Source organism: Lagopus leucura, unplaced genomic scaffold, assembly GCF_019238085.1.
Source record: "Lagopus leucura isolate 7727_CA_CO unplaced genomic scaffold, USGS_WTPT01 Super-Scaffold_100027, whole genome shotgun sequence".
NCBI classification, from domain to species: Eukaryota; Metazoa; Chordata; class Aves; order Galliformes; family Phasianidae; genus Lagopus; species Lagopus leucura.
The window spans coordinates 6266750-6280178 of record NW_024962278.1 but is presented as its reverse complement, the minus strand read 5'-3'; the positions used below and the strand labels follow the sequence as shown (position 1 = coordinate 6280178).

Genomic DNA, 13429 nt, shown 5'->3' with positions numbered 1-13429 from the left:
AGCACCACCAGAAAGGCAATGAAAAAGCTCTGAGTCCATTTCTTTGCTTTGTGGCATTAGGTTTCTACACAGTTCCTGCACAAAGGCTGTTTCTTTGTGCTTTTATAATGGATGTCAGTCCTCACAAGGTTCCACTCTGATAGCATTGCTGTCACCATATCTTAAACTCCAGTAAAACTCCGGTGCAAATCCCTATAAGGATTGGGAAGTTAGAGCTGCTGCTGATTCTGACAGCAGATAGCAAGGGGAGAGGAAGGTTGCTCTTTCTTTTCCCTTGTAACCTGTATCTTCCAGTTACCGTCACTTCCAGTTGAAGCCTTGTGGCAAGGGTGAATCTGACATATTTGAAGTACTCTGTATTTCCACAGAATGACAGATCTTAAATACAAGATCTTTAGCACTGCTTTCTCCATTCATATATTGACGTGGTGTTTGGCAGCTCAAGGTTCCACATGAAATGCAAATATTAGGCAATGTTCGATTTCAGATTATGCCATGATAATGTAGTTCTTCAGTACAAACAGGGAAGGGAAGGGAAGCGGGTTCAGCTACTGTGACCATGACCCCCTAGTCCAGGGGAAGATAAAAAAAGAGTACTGAGCTCTTGCAGTAGGGAACAGTCAGAGAGTCCATGCTCCTCATAGCTGGACATGCTTCCCAGACAGATCTGGATACCGAAGCAAACAACTTGAAACACTGCAGTGAGTATCAACGGCACCCCAAAGCAGAGTCAGTGTCTAAAGAGGGACTAAGGGAAAGGAGGAGACAGACTTCTTAGCAGCGTCTGTTGTGATAGGACAGGGGGAAATGGTTTCAAACTGGAAGAGGGAGATTTAGATTGGATGTAAGGTAGAAGTTCCTTACAATAAGAGCGGTGAGATATTGGTGCAGGTTACCCTGAGGTGCCCCATCCCTGCAGACACGCAAGGTCAGGCTGGAGGGGCTCTGAGTGCTGATGGAGCTGTGGTGTCCGTGTTCATTGCAGGGGGTTGGACCAGGTGGCCTTTAAGGGTCCCTTCCAACTCCAACAATTCTGTGATTCTGTAACAGCCTGTTACGATATCCATAACTATAGTAGCCATGGAAAGTTCAGGTCATTTTGCTTAATATTACCAACAAATTATTAATGTTTGAATTTAAAAGTTGGAGAGGCTCAATTAGCAAATACACAGATTGTTCACGGGAGTTCTTCCGGTTAGTTGTCTCTTCAGTTTTTTGGGCTGCTCTTTTTGTGGAGGAGATTACAACGAGTAACTCTGCACGAGGCTTTGTCAGGCCGCTGGTAGTTCAGAACACACATGGAACGAATTAGAAAGTAAAAACTGAAGCATTACCAGTGCCTTTGCATGGGAAAAAAAAAAAAAAAAAAGCCAATTAAGTGAGAGCAGACACATTGCTCACTCCAAGCGCTGACGGTGAAGGCACAGGCGGGGTGAGGGCTGCCGGGCCCCGCTGCCCGTTGTTGTTTCTCACGAGCAAGATCTCTAGGGGCACCGAGGGCTGCCAAGAGGCAGCGCGGGGCTCGGGCCGGGCTGCGAGGCGGGGCACGCCCGTCCCTCCGCGCTGGGCCGGCTCCGGGCTCCTCCGGCGGCCACGGGAGGCGCGGCGGGGGCGGCTCCGGGTCGCGGCGGGGAGGCGGGAGCTGCCGGGCCGCCTGCAGCCTCCGGAGCCGCGGCCAGCAGCCGCACGCCGTGGTGAGTTGGCGGCGGGCAGAGCCGGGCGGAGCCGGGCGGAGCGGGGCGGTCGAAGCGGGGCTCGCGGTGTGAACTTGGTGCGAGCCTCCCTGTCAGCGCGGCTCTGCGGTGGGCTCGGCGTTCCGCGGCCCGTTTTGCGGAGGGTCTTCGACTGCGGTGTTTCGAGCCGGCAGGAAAGAAAAAACCGAAAGTGGCGAAGCCGAGAGGAGAGCGCGCGGCGTGAGCTGGGGGGAGCGGCGGAGCGAAGTGAGCTGCTCGCAGGGAAGCGCCGTTCGGATCCAGAGGGTGGCACTGGATTTACATAAACCGATCCGTTTCCTTATCCTGGATACTTCAACGCCCGCTGTCATTCTAAACGATACGCTCTCCGCGAACACTGCGGTTTCAGGAGTATAAAAAGTGGGTGCGTTTTGTGCTCCGGCGCGTTTCCCTCCCCGCAGCTCGGCGCCCGCCTCTCGCGCAGCGCGCAGCCCTGGGCCGGCCTCGGGCCGCACTTCCTCTGTGTCTGCAGCGCTGCGTTCCGGGCCCCGTGCTGAAAGAGGTGCGGTGAGCCCCTGGAGCGCGTCCAGAGAAGGCTTAGAGCGTTGGTCGGCAGTTGGACTAATGATCTTAGTTGTCTTTCCAGCCTTGGTGCTTCTGCGATTCTATAAAGTGGTTCTTGCAGAACTTGGATTTCCACTTCACCTGCTTCTCTTCCCCATCTCTTCACAGTGTTCGTGCCTCTTTCACTCGTGTGTTCATACGCCAGTTTTTGAGTGCATGTCTGAAACTTCTCGTGTCCAGCAGGTGGGTGGGGTGAGCCTGGGTGGTGATAGTATGAGGTGGTTAAATGTGCCAGTGGCATCGAGAGAAGTAATCTGGAAAGCTGACATTGGTGTCATAGAACTGACACTTATTTTTTATTTAGTTTCTATTCTTTATTGCTTGGGTCTGAGTTTTAGCTTGTGATGCGTTATCTCAGCCCAGGATAATGAGCTTTGCAGCCCGTTATTCTCTTGCTGAGTGTCTGTGTTCTGGGATGGATGCGTGGAGGTGCAACTCACCCCGTGCTGCCAGCACTGCGTCCAGCATTGGGATGGTGCCTTGCCTGTAAATGGCGGAGGGTCAGTAAGAGAGTGCTGGGTGGGACCCAGAAATAATCTGCAAAAGGCATCAGATCTCAGTAGTGTGGAACCTCTAGTGTCTCAATTTTATGGCAGCCACTTGATAGCAGGACAGATACCGGAAGTTTCCACAAGTCTGTGTTGTGTTCTCAGTTCCTTTTGGCCTTCAGACCTTCAGACACCCCCTGAAGATCTTACTCAGGCCAAAAGGAGCCGATAAAAGTGAATTACAGGCATACAAGTAACTTCATGAAAATGGTGACAGACTGCAGCTTCTTTTCCAGGTTAACTGTAGCAGTATACTGAAGCAATAATTTTTCTTTTTGGAAACAAAAATGTAGCTGTACTGTGCGTGGTTGGGCTACATGGTTACAGAAGTAATGCAAAGCAACGCTTTCAGGCAGAAAAGGGTGAAATGGGTGTTGGAAATGGTGTGTCACTTCCTTGTGTCCTGCCATGGTTAGAGACTGGGGCTGTGTGGTGAAAGGCCCTTTTCTTGCCACGGACAGAAAGCTGTTGTGCAGGTGAGCACAAAGATCCCCTGTATGCTCAGAGTTCAGCAGGCAAAAAGACTTTTGCTTAGAACGTTTTTGTGCTGTGGAAGGACAACCCAGGTGCCATCCACTGCACAGACGTTTTATGGCACTGCACAGAGCTAAACTGAGCTGTCTGCGTTTGGTGTTTGAGTTTCCTGACAGATCAAGAAACATTCTCAGGCTTCAGTGATCTGAGAGCCCTGTGTGAGGGGAGAGGAGCCACAAGGGTCCTCATTGCTGAATCTTTTCTGAAGTCTGAGAAAATTAACTGATCTAAGTAGCTTCACACAAAAAATTGGAGGGGAGTTCCCCCCCCCAGATTTTGCAGTATTGATTTGCTCAGCATTGGATGAAAGCTTATTAAATTCTTACTCTGTGCTTGTGAAATGAATAAAACCTCTTGAGCAAATACAAATATGGAATGTGCTTCAGACACGTGCTTTTGTGCACCGAATTCACTGTGTTCTCACTGGGCAGCATTTGCTTTTCTTGTATGTGCTATAAATAATTCCCTACTGGGCTTTGCAGTACCATGTGGGTGGGTGAGATTAGATATCTGGAATGTGAGGATGAGTGCTGGGAGTCTGCATTCTCCTGGGAGCACAATCCCCTGACTGTCATCCTGAGTCAGTCACACCTTGCACTGTAGGTGTCCTCATTAGGAAGTGAATACTCTAATTCTTCATAAGATTTTCTAAGCCTATAATCATTCTAAAATACATTGAAGATACTGTGCTGACAGCTGTTAGCCAAGGGATGTTGGTCATTGTGTGTTTATAGGCTTGTAGCACAGTAATTCTGCATGGCTGGGAGGCTCTGAGAGAGGTTTGGGATGATTAAGAACACACATAGGCAAAACGGAACCTTTGTTCTCTTTCTGCCTATTGTACTGGAGGATTATCTTAAGCAAGGAGAGCAAATATGGTGACAAGTAAATACATTTGTGAGGTTATCCCTGAAAATATAAATGTATCACAGTTCTGGGTGGGGTGATCTTTGGATCCAGAACTTAGCTTTTTAAGTTACAAGGGCCAGACTCTATAGAAGGACATGGGTTCCAGAAAGAAGACTTGAGTTCAAACTGGAATTTTCCACTTAGGACTCACCTAACACAGCAGTGCATTAAGCTTCATTTTTTTTTCTTATTTTTTTTTCTCTTTTTTTTTTTCCCATTGGAACATGAATTTTCCAGAGCTGCTCCTCAGCCTGCACTCAGAACTGCGGCCACAAAGAGTCATGCTCCTGACTGCTGTGCTAGGGCTTCTTTCTGGTATGTAGGTCCAAACAGTGCCCTGCAGTCCCCATATGGCATTCAGGTGGGGCTGGCATTGGTGCAGTGGGGTTATTTGTGGCTTTGGAGCCAGGAAGGTCTCTGCTCAAAGCACAGCAGCCTTTCAGCAGCAGTACAGCGGCCGGCTACCAGAAATGAGCTGTGTTGAGTTCTCTGTGAGGAGCAGGAGCTTACCCACCAGAGAGGTGCTATAGTGAATGAAAGCATCTTTTGAGGCTAAAACACCAGCCTCTGCCTCTGGTATTTCCTGTTGGCAATCTACCCACAGTAGGCAGTGTGTTGACTTTAGATAGCCTGGTTGGTTAGAGACATGGCTGTTGTAAACCGCTGTAGGGCTGCCCCACATACAGATACCTGCCTTGTTTTACTGGGTGTACATAGCCTGTGTTAGAGCACATGTTCTGGCAGAAATGTGCTGCTTACTTTATGTTGTCCCCTTTAACTTGCCTCCCTTTTGTGCTGTTTTAGCTAGACGTAGTTTACTTCAAAATCAGCTTCTAAAAATTGCAAAGAGCATTTTGCCATTGTATCACTGGGTGAAATAAAGTCATATAAAGTCAATAAAGACTTCGTAATGGGTAGCAAATCTTTACAGTGTTTGCAGGAGTAATTGGTGCATGAAGAATACTGGTTTTATTGAATGTATATATGAAAGAAGTTTAGACCAAGCAGTGCAGTGTGAGAAATACACTAATTGTAGTTAATTTTCAGCAACTGGATTGAAGTGACTGTTGGACCACAACAAACCCTGTGCCTGTCTTTCTGCAGTGGAGCGGTCTGCAAACAGCAATTTAGTCAGGGAAACTTCTCTGGGAGACAGTGCTCTTGCATTCTTTTCCATTTTACAACTTTAGCAGCAGCAGGTTTATTCTACAGGATATCAGCTTCTTTCTTAGAAAGCTGATTCCTTGTTTAACAAGGATGTAATGGAGAGACTCTTTCCATGTTTAATTGGAACTTGCTTTCTATGCTTAACCAAGACTACTAGCCCTTGCTTTTTGTATCCTCTGAACCAGCTCCATTAAGAATTTTGATCTAACACATTCACTTATGGTTTAATAAAGCAGTCTTTCTTTCTGTTGCAAGGGAGCCCTTGAGATGACAGCCATGGCAGAATTCAACAACGTTCAGTCAGTGTCTGAAATGCCAGAAGAAGGCGAAACTAAACGTGGCTTCTATCACAGAATGTTTTTGGAACCTCAGGAGGAGAAGAGGAACCTGAAGGCTCTGATGGTTAAACAAGTGAAGAAAACTTGCAGCTGCACTCCAGCCAAAGTTAAAGACTGTGTTTTGAGTTTCTTTCCCATCGTGCAGTGGCTTCCTAAGTACAATCCAAAAGAGTGCTTACTGGGAGACATAATGTCTGGTGTGATTGTGGGGGTCTTGCTAGTCCCACAGTCAATTGCTTATTCTCTCTTGGCTGGGCAGGAGCCTATTTATGGCCTTTATACGTCCTTCTTTGCAGGCATTATTTATTGCATATTTGGAACCTCTCGCCACATCTCTGTTGGTATCTTTGGTGCGCTCTGCCTGATGGTGGGACAAGTGGTGGATCGTGAGGTGCTGAGAGCCGGCTATGAGTTGGAGCCAGCTGCTCTCAGTGACCGCATGGATACAGCAGTGCACATGAACTCCACCGCTGCACCTGTGAACCAGACATTACAGAAGCTGCTCTGTGATAAAACCTGCTACGCAATAAAAGTGGGAGCCACCGTGACCTTCATAGCTGGGGTTTATCAGGTAAGAGGAAGTAGGCAAACAAGTATTCTGTGGCAATAGTTTTAATTCTGTGTGTGGTTGTTCATATGGGCAATCTGCTGAGGTTGCACATGTCCTCTGCATCTCGGGCAATTGGATCTAAGCAGGACTGGATGTTGCCAGTTACTGTGGTGCAAGAAACTCCTCTGTGATCTGCTTTTTGTTTGGATGACATTTTGTACTTGCTTTGTTGGCTTGCTGGTGACTGCAAGGTCCTGCATGGAACATTGCCAGACCTGCTGCACCCACACTGATCTGCACACTGCCTTCCTTGCTCTGCTGTAAAACTTGTATTTTCTGGCTTATATCAGGGCTCAATTTCACTGAGCCAAAATGTGGCATGTTAACTAAGGCTTGAGTCACTTGCATTTATTAAAAAAACAAAACAAACAAACAAACAAAAAAAAGAAACCAAACCTGAACAATAAAGCTATTTCCAGTTTCTTTTTATTTATCTCTAAGCTTTTTTTTTTTTTTTTTTTGTGAAACTTTGTTGTTTGCCCATTCAAAGCCAAATTGATGTCACTGTATTACAGGGGTGGATAGTGATAGGACAAAGGACAAGGGGAAATGGTTTTAAACTGAGACAGGAAAGGTTTAGGTTAGATATTAGGAAGTTTTTCACACAGAGGCTGGTGAAGCACTGGAACAGGCTGCCCAAGGAGGCTGTGGATGCCCCATTCCTGGAGGCATTCAAGGCCAGGCTGGATGTGGCTCTGGGCAGCCTGGTCTGGTGGTTGGTGACCTGCACACAGCAGGGGGGTTGAAACTGGATGATCATTGTGGTTCTTTTCAACCCAGGTCATTCTGTGATTCTATATGAAGAGGGTACTACTGAGATAATAAAGCAGTTTTGAAACAAAGCTTTTAGTTATGACCATACTAAAATATGTTATTTAATGGTATTTTACTCTTCAGTCTCTGCTTAGATCGTAGAATTCAATGCTTGCTGAAATTAAAGCAGATATCTTTGTTTTTAGACTGTCATGCATTAACTAGAATTGATTTAGTTTTAACTGTACTTCAGAACTGTGATGTTTAAGTTCGTGAGTTCACATTCATTTCTTCCTACAGTGACATTCACAGTGATAGTTCACCAAAGTGTAGAGGAGAAGAAAAAGAGACATTTAGCTCCATTTAACATGAAGCTTATTGGGAAGGAAGGGATATTTCCCTTCACATGGTTAGGGAGATCTCCTGTGGGAGAACACCAAGGACTTCTCCATTCAGCTAGCATTAATAAAAATGAATGCCAAGGCACTTGAAAAGTTTATCTCTATTTATGTAATCTGCATCACAACAATTTGAAACTCATATGCTTTCCAAGTTGGATGCAGCAAGCTGTATGCAGTGCAAAGGGCAGCTGTTAGACCATAGGCTGTATTTTTATTGCAGGTTGTCATATTTTATTTCATGAGACATACAAAAGCATAGATTTTGGATTCTGCAAAAGTTCAGAGAGATTGAAAGAAGTTGAGACAGAAATGGTAAAAGTAATTAGTATTCCAAATGCTTTCTTTTCTTGGGACCCTTTTTTCTGAACCCAATGAGCCAACATAAGCATGGGTTCAGAGCAAGGAGGCCTCTGTGACCTCTAAAAAAGCCTGCTCTGTGTTGGCAGCGCGTTTCGTTTAAGCGTGGTGCACAAGGAGCAGCTGAGTACTGCAGGCTGCCTTTTTCATGCTGAGGCCATGCCTCGTCCTCCAAGGCCATGTTTCTTACCACTTTTTACAGATCCCCACGACGATGACATCTACAGAGTTTGAATCCTAATCTCTTGTATGTGGTTGATTCCTTGCAGGTGGCCATGGGTTTCTTTCAAGTGGGCTTTGTCTCAGTATACCTCTCCGATTCATTGCTCAGCGGATTTGTCACGGGTGCCTCCTTTACCATCCTGACATCCCAAGCTAAGTACCTCCTGGGTCTGGACATTCCACGGAGCAGTGGCGTCGGCTCTCTCATAACCACGTGGATAAACATCTTCAGAAACATACACAAGACAAACATGTGTGATGTCATCACCAGCTTTTTGTGCTTTCTTGTTCTTATCCCAACTAAGGAGCTTAATGAACATTTTAAATCCAGGCTCAAGGCTCCAATTCCAGTTGAATTAGTTGTGGTTGTGGCAGCTACTCTGGCATCTCACTTAGGGAAGCTGAAAGAAACCTACGGCTCAAGTGTTGCTGGGCACATCCCAACTGGCTTTCTGCCACCCAGCCCTCCTGACTGGAACCTGATTCCTAACGTGGCATTGGATGCTATCCCCATCGCTGTCATTGGCTTTGCCATCACTGTTTCCCTCTCAGAAATGTTTGCCAAGAAGCATGGTTACACCGTGAAGGCCAACCAGGAAATGTATGCCATTGGCTTCTGCAACATCATTCCCTCTTTCTTCCATTGCTTCACAACAAGTGCAGCTCTTGCTAAGACTCTTATTAAAGAGTCAACAGGCTGTAGAACACAGGTTTCTGGCGTTGTGACTAGTTTGTTAATCCTAATAGTCCTCCTTGTGATTGCACCTTTGTTTTATTCCCTTCAGAAATGTGTCCTTGCTGTTATAACCATTGTAAACCTCAGAGGTGCCCTGCGAAAGTTCAGAGACCTGCCAAAAATGTGGCATTTGAGCAGGGTGGACACGGTGATCTGGCTAGTTACTATGGTGTCCTCAGCACTCATCAGTACTGAGATTGGTCTTTTGATTGGAGTTTGTTTCTCTATGCTTTGTGTCATTTTTCGAACTCAGAAACCAGAGGCGCCATTGCTTGGCTGGGTGGCAGAGTCTGAAACATATGAGTCCCTGTCTGCTTATAAGAACTTAGAAACTAAGCCAGGAGTTGTGGTGCTGCGTTTTGAAGCACCCCTCTACTACATCAACAAAGAGTGCTTCAAATCCGCACTGTATAAGCAAACTGGAGTCAACCCAGCCTTGGTGAAGGCAGCAAAGAAAAAGGCAGCAAAAAGAATGCTTAGAGAGAAGGAAGCGGGTTCTGGTGGCAGCCAGACCAACGTTTCCATGGAGCTTGTGTCCGAGCCGTTGGGGTTTCACACAATAGTGATTGACTGTTGTGCAGTACAGTTTCTGGACACAGCAGGAATCCGCACGCTCAAAGAGGTCTGCAAGGACTACAGTGAGATAGATGTCCGGGTGCTGCTGGCACAGTGCAATCCTTCGGTGAGGAGTTCCCTAATGCGGGGAGAATTCTTCAAAGAGGGGGAGGACCATCTTCTCTTCCACAGTGTGCATCAGGCCGTGGACTTCGCACTGGGTGCACAGGAGCACAGCAGGACCTGTGCTTCTAAGAACTAGTTGGAACAAAGCCTGGAAAAAATGAGCACTGCTTTATGTATGGAACTGAGTGAATGCATCTCTTAAGTTTTTCGTGATCTGTATACGAACCAAAGAGTTTCATATGAACATTCATCTCATTTCTCTTCTGTCATCAACTTCCCATTTCTTGGTTCCCCTCTGTTTTGATCACAGCATGGAGGTCTTTCTGAATGAGACAAGCTTTAGAAGCATTCTAGGCTACCCATCTAGCTGAATGCTACAAGGCAACTCATTTCTTGTTCCCAGTTGAGAAATTGCTTTTTCATATCATCACAGCCCTATATTTTTAAGGAATGACTGACAGGTACTGTTTATTCTGTTTTTTATCACACTGTGATTGGTTGGTTGTATTAGGACAGAGAGATAAGGAAAATCATGCAACAAAAAAGTTTTAATGCATAGCTTGTAAACTTACCTGTCACCTCTGGACGATGCTTTGTCATCGTGTGTTGACAGCCAAATGCAGCTGTATGAGCAGGGGCTGGGTTATCTAATTTCTGTGCAGTCCCTTATGAGCCAGGAAAGATTGCTCTTTTGCTTGAATCTCTTTGGATAATCTGTCTGGAAGTATTTTTATTTGGACATGATTGCTTAGAAGTCTGATTCATACTTACGGTCAATTGCTTGTTTTGTTAGTATTTAGGAGTGCTTTAGGATTGTGAACATCAGATATGAAAGATCTCCAATTCATAGGTTGCAACACAATACAAGCCAGTTTTACTTGCCAAACTGACAGAACCACAGACAGCAGAATGAAAAGGGCCCCACAGATTATCCAGCATCTGGCCAAATCTGCCTGTGCCATGCAGACTTCCTGTGTGAATGCAGGTTTTATTGACCATAAACCCTTTACATATGCTCAGTCATGGGCCTTTTGTAATGGAGATGTTGGCCAAGAAGAGAGGTAATCAGAAAAAGAGCCAGAAAGAAATATGCTGAAAGCTCTTCACCACCTTCGTGTAAATAAAACTTTGTACTCTGCTGTTAAGTTATGCAGAACAGTGAAAAGTCCCTATTGTTCATGTCGAAATAAAGGCACTGGATAGGAAGTCGTTCTTTGTTCTTACAGCAATAGAATACAATTATGAAAGCATAATTGAAAGATTAACTTTTCTTTACTGACTGCCAGGGGAGTTTATAGTCTGAACTGCAGTTTATTGACAGCTTTTAAGAGGGAAAAGGTGTTGTATATGACAGTAAGCTCATCCTTAATCATTCAAAAATGAGTCAGGAATCAGAAAAGTAAGAAAATGCAATGTAAATCGTGAAACATTTTGTAAATGGAAATACATTTTCCATTTAGGATGATTTTATTTTTCTGAGCAATTAGGAACTTCCCCCTCATTTCGGTGAAAGCTGAAATGTCACACGGCGCTTCAGTCTAGGAGCTGAGAGCTCAAGAGAAAGGACAGAAGGAAGTTAAGTCCCAGGACCTGGCAACGTTTATATGCTAGGTGAACTTAGTACATTTCTTAGGACATCACAGGAGTGTATAAAAACGTTTAGGGAGTGGACAGGGTGGACGCTACATGTATGGAAAAGGATCACATAACTGGGATCCTTGAATTGGATTTAGGAAGGCAACAGCGAAACTTCAAACATCAGAGATTCTAAAGCTTCTGCAGCGTTCAAAAAAACACAAATGATTTTCTTTCATAGCCTTAAGGCACGTTTATACAAGGAGATGAATCCCAAATAGCTACTGCTGATTTTTTTTTCTTTTCTGCATAAACTTTCATTCTGTGCTAAGAATCCCCCTTTGCGCTTTGGGTAATTGCAGGGACCAAGTTTGTATTGTCAAAGTGGGGGCCACTGTCAGGAGGGAGCAGCTCCAGCAGCCGGGATCCTGCCACAGGACAGCTTTCAGCTCTAAACAAAATTACCCATGCCATTTATTCGTTTTCACCACGTTGCCCCTCAGGCATGGGCAGCTCAGAGGGAATGAGCTGCTCTGATGGTCCTGCAGACTTCCTCCTGGGCAGGGATGGAAGCGCGATAGAAGGTGCTGTGGTGAATCTTTCCTGTCTGCGCTCATGACTTCTACCCTTTCCACGCTGCCCAGGAGAGGATTTTTTGATTTGTGACAATGTGCAGTGATAACAGAAGAAGAAAATAAAAAAGTATTTATTAAACGCCTTTTTGTTACATTTCAAATTTGTTTCCACCTGTGCCAAGAAGGGAGGAATAACTGCGTGGATTCCAAGAAGCAGTACTACAGCTGTAAAGGATGCGTATTTGTGGCACCTGAGTGTTTGTTTGTATTAAAGCACAATAAAACAGCCATAAATTGATTTTCAAAGAATTAATTTAGATTACAGCTAAAAGATAGACTAAAGTGATTTATGTTTAGCTAGAGCACATCATGCTTGGCCGCAGTGCTGTTTGTGCAGCCACAATTGGCAGTGTAGCCTCCAAATTGGATTTAAAGCAAAACACACATACACAAAATGTATTAAAATGCAACTGCATAAGCATCCAGCCAACAAAAAAAAACAAGCCAACAACAACAACAAAAAATCTCTGATGTTGTTTAAGATAATATCCATAGGCTGCAGTTTATCCCCTGTACAAATGCATACGGCCCTGGTTGGAAGGGAATACAGATAAATGCCAGTTGGCAGAGAGTTGATGTAATAGGCAGTCCTTTGGCATTAACTGAATGTTGGAGCTTATTGTGGCTGGGATTTCTTAAAACGGTGGGTTTTCAGGCATTTTCCTTTCAGAGCTTTTTTTTTAATGGAGACACAAGTGTAAGTGAATTCAGGCCCACTGGGGCAAGAATCATGCCTTGCTTCAGTATGTTTGTGGATCCTTGAGACATAATCTAACTTCATGTTTAGGAACCAAGGATCACTAAGTGAAAACTGTTGCCCTAAAAAATTTGTTTCCTAAAGGAATTCCAGACGTGTGTATACATACATATATATATATATATGTACATGAATGTACACACACCCTTTGCAGCTTTATGTCTCCAGTTGTGCTTTTGCAAAGTGGCTGCTTCTGTCCTAGAAGGGGCTCTCTAGCCTTCTACTGACTTAATTTGCCATCTACAAAAAGAATGAATCCCAGAATGATTGCCTTTGGGCTGCCCAAAATAGTGACGTTTGTTGCAGAAGCCTTCACAGCCCAGGGCCAACCTGGAAGGTTGCAAAAACCTGTTGGTCTCCTGTAAGGCAGCTTCCAAATGTCTTAATTCAGCAATTATCTGCCTAAAAGAGGAATTAACAGATCATTATCGCATTCATTAACAGTAACAACGTGGCATTATGGAAATTAACACTCACAATCTCAGCTATACTGAAGGCATGTGGAAGTATCTTCAGTGATCTGCTAAATGTCAGACTTGCTCTACTGCTATAGGCAGTAGTTTTCAGCTCCTGATGTGCCAGTTGCTCTAATAACTGTTTCACTTGTGTAAACATTTTGACATCATTTCTTAATCCATTTCAGAAATAGGAAGGTGTTAGATGCCGTGGTTCTTATTTTTATTCTTATTTTTGGATTTACAATGACGTTGTAGTGGAAATGCTCAGTCATGGCTTGAACCACTGACTGAGCACCTGGTGGGAAGGCAGGACCAACCCAGGGGAGCTCATGTGTATGCAATGCAGCTGAGTGACTGGGAAGGATGGAGCCAGGGTCCACCCTTTCCCAGACCTCATTTAAGGGTTGGCAGTGGAGGTGAGGGTATCTGATTGGAGATCCCTGCCTACTTG

At 45.0% G+C, this 13429-nt stretch overlaps 1 protein-coding gene across 9 annotated transcripts; it reads left to right on the top strand.

Moving 5' to 3' along the window:
* Nucleotides 1-618: 618 nt before the first annotated feature.
* Nucleotides 619-11842, top strand: SLC26A2 (solute carrier family 26 member 2). Of its 9 annotated transcripts, none has more exons than XM_042880598.1 (4): nucleotides 629-701; nucleotides 2406-2480; nucleotides 5711-6364; nucleotides 8184-11842. In XM_042880598.1, exons 2-4 carry the CDS (start codon nucleotides 2454-2456, stop codon nucleotides 9687-9689), a joined length of 2187 nt encoding a protein of 728 aa, XP_042736532.1. In that variant the 5' UTR covers nucleotides 629-701; nucleotides 2406-2453; the 3' UTR covers nucleotides 9690-11842. The 9 variants fall into 9 exon arrangements, with proteins under 9 accessions (XP_042736534.1, XP_042736532.1, XP_042736537.1 ...); XM_042880599.1 differs by lacking the exon at nucleotides 629-701 and adding an exon at nucleotides 1737-2093; XM_042880597.1 differs by lacking the exon at nucleotides 629-701 and adding an exon at nucleotides 1737-2097.
* Nucleotides 11843-13429: the final 1587 nt, after the last annotated feature.

Coding starts and splice junctions, on each gene's coding strand:
- SLC26A2 (XM_042880596.1), top strand. CDS start 2,298: ATGATCTTAGTTGTCTTTCCAGCCTTGGTGCTTCTGCGATTCTATAAA. Junction 2,481..5,710: donor AAACTTCTCGTGTCCAGCAG/GTGGGTGGGGTG, acceptor TTCTGTTGCAAG/GGAGCCCTTGAGATGACAGC. Junction 6,365..8,183: donor TCATAGCTGGGGTTTATCAG/GTAAGAGGAAGT, acceptor GATTCCTTGCAG/GTGGCCATGGGTTTCTTTCA.